This window comes from Perkinsus marinus, assembly GCF_000006405.1.
Source record: "Perkinsus marinus ATCC 50983 genomic scaffold scf_1104296970268, whole genome shotgun sequence".
NCBI classification, from domain to species: Eukaryota; Perkinsozoa; order Perkinsida; family Perkinsidae; genus Perkinsus; species Perkinsus marinus.
The window spans coordinates 44,660-47,765 of NW_003202533.1; the positions used below are offsets into that span (position 1 = coordinate 44,660).

At 49.6% G+C, this 3,106-nt stretch overlaps 2 protein-coding genes across 2 annotated transcripts in view; both read left to right on the forward strand.

Moving 5' to 3' along the window:
* Nucleotides 1-59: 59 nt before the first annotated feature.
* Nucleotides 60-1,071, forward strand: Pmar_PMAR027767 (short-chain dehydrogenase, putative; the record flags this gene model as incomplete). Its single annotated transcript, XM_002767659.1, has 1 exon — nucleotides 60-1,071. One exon carries the CDS (start codon nucleotides 60-62, stop codon nucleotides 1,002-1,004), a length of 945 nt encoding a protein of 314 aa, XP_002767705.1. The 3' UTR covers nucleotides 1,005-1,071.
* Nucleotides 1,072-1,884: 813 nt separating this feature from the next.
* The window catches only part of Pmar_PMAR027768 (hypothetical protein), a gene marked incomplete at both ends in the record, with an annotated part of 1,487 nt that continues 265 nt past the window's right edge, over nucleotides 1,885-3,106 (forward strand). Inside the window, one exon of the mRNA XM_002767660.1 lies at nucleotides 1,885-3,097. Within this exon, the coding sequence (XP_002767706.1) occupies nucleotides 1,885-3,097 (1,213 nt within the window). The remainder of the gene's footprint in view (nucleotides 3,098-3,106) is intronic.

The window sequence follows — 3,106 nt, forward strand, 5'->3', positions numbered from 1 at the left end:
CTGTGTCGACTGATGGAAAATCTACTCACTTTTCAGCAGTTACCCTTGCGAAAGTTCTCATGTCTGACAGCTCTCCTGCTCCCGAGCCAGCTAAGCTGGCAATCGTCACAGGGGCCACCGCGGGTATCGGGCTAGAGCTGGCCAAGAAACTCCTCGATTCAGGCTGGAAGGTCGTGGTGGCCGCAAGAGACACAACGAAAGCCACACGAGTCTTTGGTGACTCCGTAGACATCATGAATCTTGACTTGACCAGTTTCGAATCCGTTCATGCTTTCGCGAGCGCATGCAACGAGAAGTTCCATCGAATCGATCGTTTGATTCTCAACGGTGGTGTCATTCACCGTAGTGGAGCCAAAACAGGAGACGGTCTTGATGAAATCTTACAAGTGAACTATTTTTCCAACGTGCTTCTCATGATGCTCATGTTGCCGACTTTAAGGAAGACCGAGAACCCTGCCGTGATCGTAACCAACTCATCTGCTCATCGTTGGGACGGCGAAACGAGCACCCTTGCCAAGATAGCTAACGCCGGCGACCAAAGTAACATTAGTTGTTACTCGGCATACGGGGCGAGCAAACTAGCAATGCTGGCCTTCGGCTCTTACTTTAGTAAGCGAACAGGAATCAAAGTTCCTCAGTGCCACCCCGGTGTTGTGAACACCAACCTCAAGAACAACCAACCTTGGTACGCTAAAGTCTATTTCAGCCTCTTTGGTATATCTCCCAATGACGGTGCTTTGCCGCTCTATGTGGTTTGTGTCGATCCGAATGCAGAGGGATATTTCGCGCCACCCTCAGTGTTGAGCAAATGGTTCCAAAGGGTACGTCATGGCGACCAGCAGTTATCTGCCTCTTATTTCCAAGCTGAGAGCTCGACGATCAGTTGCAGTCGAGGGTTCTGGGATAAGGTTTGGCAGAGTACCTGCAACTGTATGGCCGATCATGTGAAGAAAGATCTCTGGGAAGAAGCTTTGAAGAATGCTGGGAACTTCATCGGAAGTTAACTCTGTAAACTTCTATCATTTTTTGAGGATCACTGCCAGCTCGAGCAGCATTACCTGACGAGATTCACTGTTTGAGAGTCTTACGGGTAGAACCCTTTGGGTACTACACGATTATATCAGCCGGGACTCTGTCTCCCTGAACCCCTTATTAACCTAAATCATCGTTGAGTTCCCTACAGTTCATTACTAATGAATCATTCGCTTCAGTATGCGGGAGGAGATGAATTAAACCACTCTTGTCTAGCGTGATCAGTATAGATAGACCGATTTTGTACAAAAGTATTATGACAACGCTTATACGTCATGGATACATTCAATGTAGTACATTACACGTTAGAATCAACTCGCGACGCGACTGAGTCGTTTATCGCCACTACGTTCGCCACTGGGACACTCGAAAGTCGGCTAATGAAGCGCCTTATCTTCGTTGAATCAATTCTGGGATTCAAAAGCGATTCTAGCATCATATTATACGTCTAAGAAGCGGTTCTGGAATCGATTTTGAGCTTCCAAACCTATTTATTGTGCGACCCGGCAGACATCAAGTGGGTTGACGGTTCGAGCCGATAAGACCGCACTTCACAAGTTTGAGAGCAAAGATACAAAACTCGTAATAACCGTCTGGGCGAGCGCATCCCAGATACGGAGAATCTCGGTAGGCTCAATGCGATCCGGTTAGGTCTCTACGTTGCTTTATCGTGTACCCCCACTCTAGTTGGTCCAAGAGGGCAGCAGAGAAGTAGTGCTCGACACGACAACTGTTCATTGCAGCGATGTGCACATAGTTCCCCCTAAGGGGAATCACCAGTGGTCCACTTGCGAATTTCTGAATGTGAGACTGTCCCTTACGGTCGTTTTCAGGTTTGTATATTGACTGTCCATGACCAGCTCTTGTGCCATTCTCGGCGCCGTTAGTTTCCTATGCTTGCTTTTCCAAAGTACTTACTGGTGCATCCTCGAGCCGTATAAGAATCATCTCCGTGGCTTACCGACGGTCTCTTCACTACTCAACTCGTCTACCATCACTCTCGAGGTCACCAACGCAACTTCCACCGAGGCATTGGTGTCGTCGAACTCGAGCGTGTTCCATCTCGTGAGCAGCGAGGACTACTGGAAAGTCGACGAAGGACGGGAGATTCTCAAGTCGCGGGTAGCCGAAGCTGCTGCTTCCGTCGACGAGGTTGTCGCCGACCTAGCCGGACTATCTGGTCGACCGTACAATGCTACCACCCGTGCTGTTATGGTCTTCTTACCGGTCGCTCCTGCTCCGCGTTTCCGTCGGGAACTAAGAGCTCTGTTCTTATCATGGTTGTTGGTGAGACTGGACGAACCTAGCGACCTCCGTACTGACTTCGTAATTTTCACTGCTGGCGAAGGTCGGGAGGTCGCAGAAAAGATTGGTTGTTCTATCAAACGACGCGAGACCAGAGGAGACCCCAGCCGGTGCATCATTCTGTCGTACGAGCCTTTGGGAGATCGACCAACACCAGCTAGTGAGCCCAGTGATCCACTGCGTGACTACACTGCTTATGTTGACTGTATGGTTACTATCGCTGAGTACGAAGACTTCGAGTACGACTACATCCTTCGCACGGATCTTGATACCTTCCTCATGCCTGGTTTTGCCGACTGGATCCCGGGAGAGCGCGACCAGCTCATCGTGGGCCGGGGTGGCTACTCGAGTGAGAACGCTAATATGCACCTCAAGTACGTTACGAAGACCCTTGGCCTTCGCGATGACAAGGACTTGAAAAGCCTTGGGAGCACCTGGTTTGGTAATCTCAAGTTGTTCAGAGCCACTGCCAGGCTGGTCCTTGCCGTTATGAGATGGTTACTTACCCAGGAGTTCTCTGAATTCGAGAGATGCTGTTCACACGTCGCGAGTTGGCCGCACTGGCATCGAGCAGTTACTCTTCTCTACGGTGGACACGTTGCTCTTAATCACATCGGCGATAGCGTGCTTATATCTGGCGCTAAGAACGGTTTTATGGATTTCTCATCGGTCAAGACCGAGCCGGTTAATCATGAACAGATTAAACATGTTCACTGCTGGCATACTCGAGAAATGTTTTCGAAGTTCGAATTCCATAAAGGTGCATATG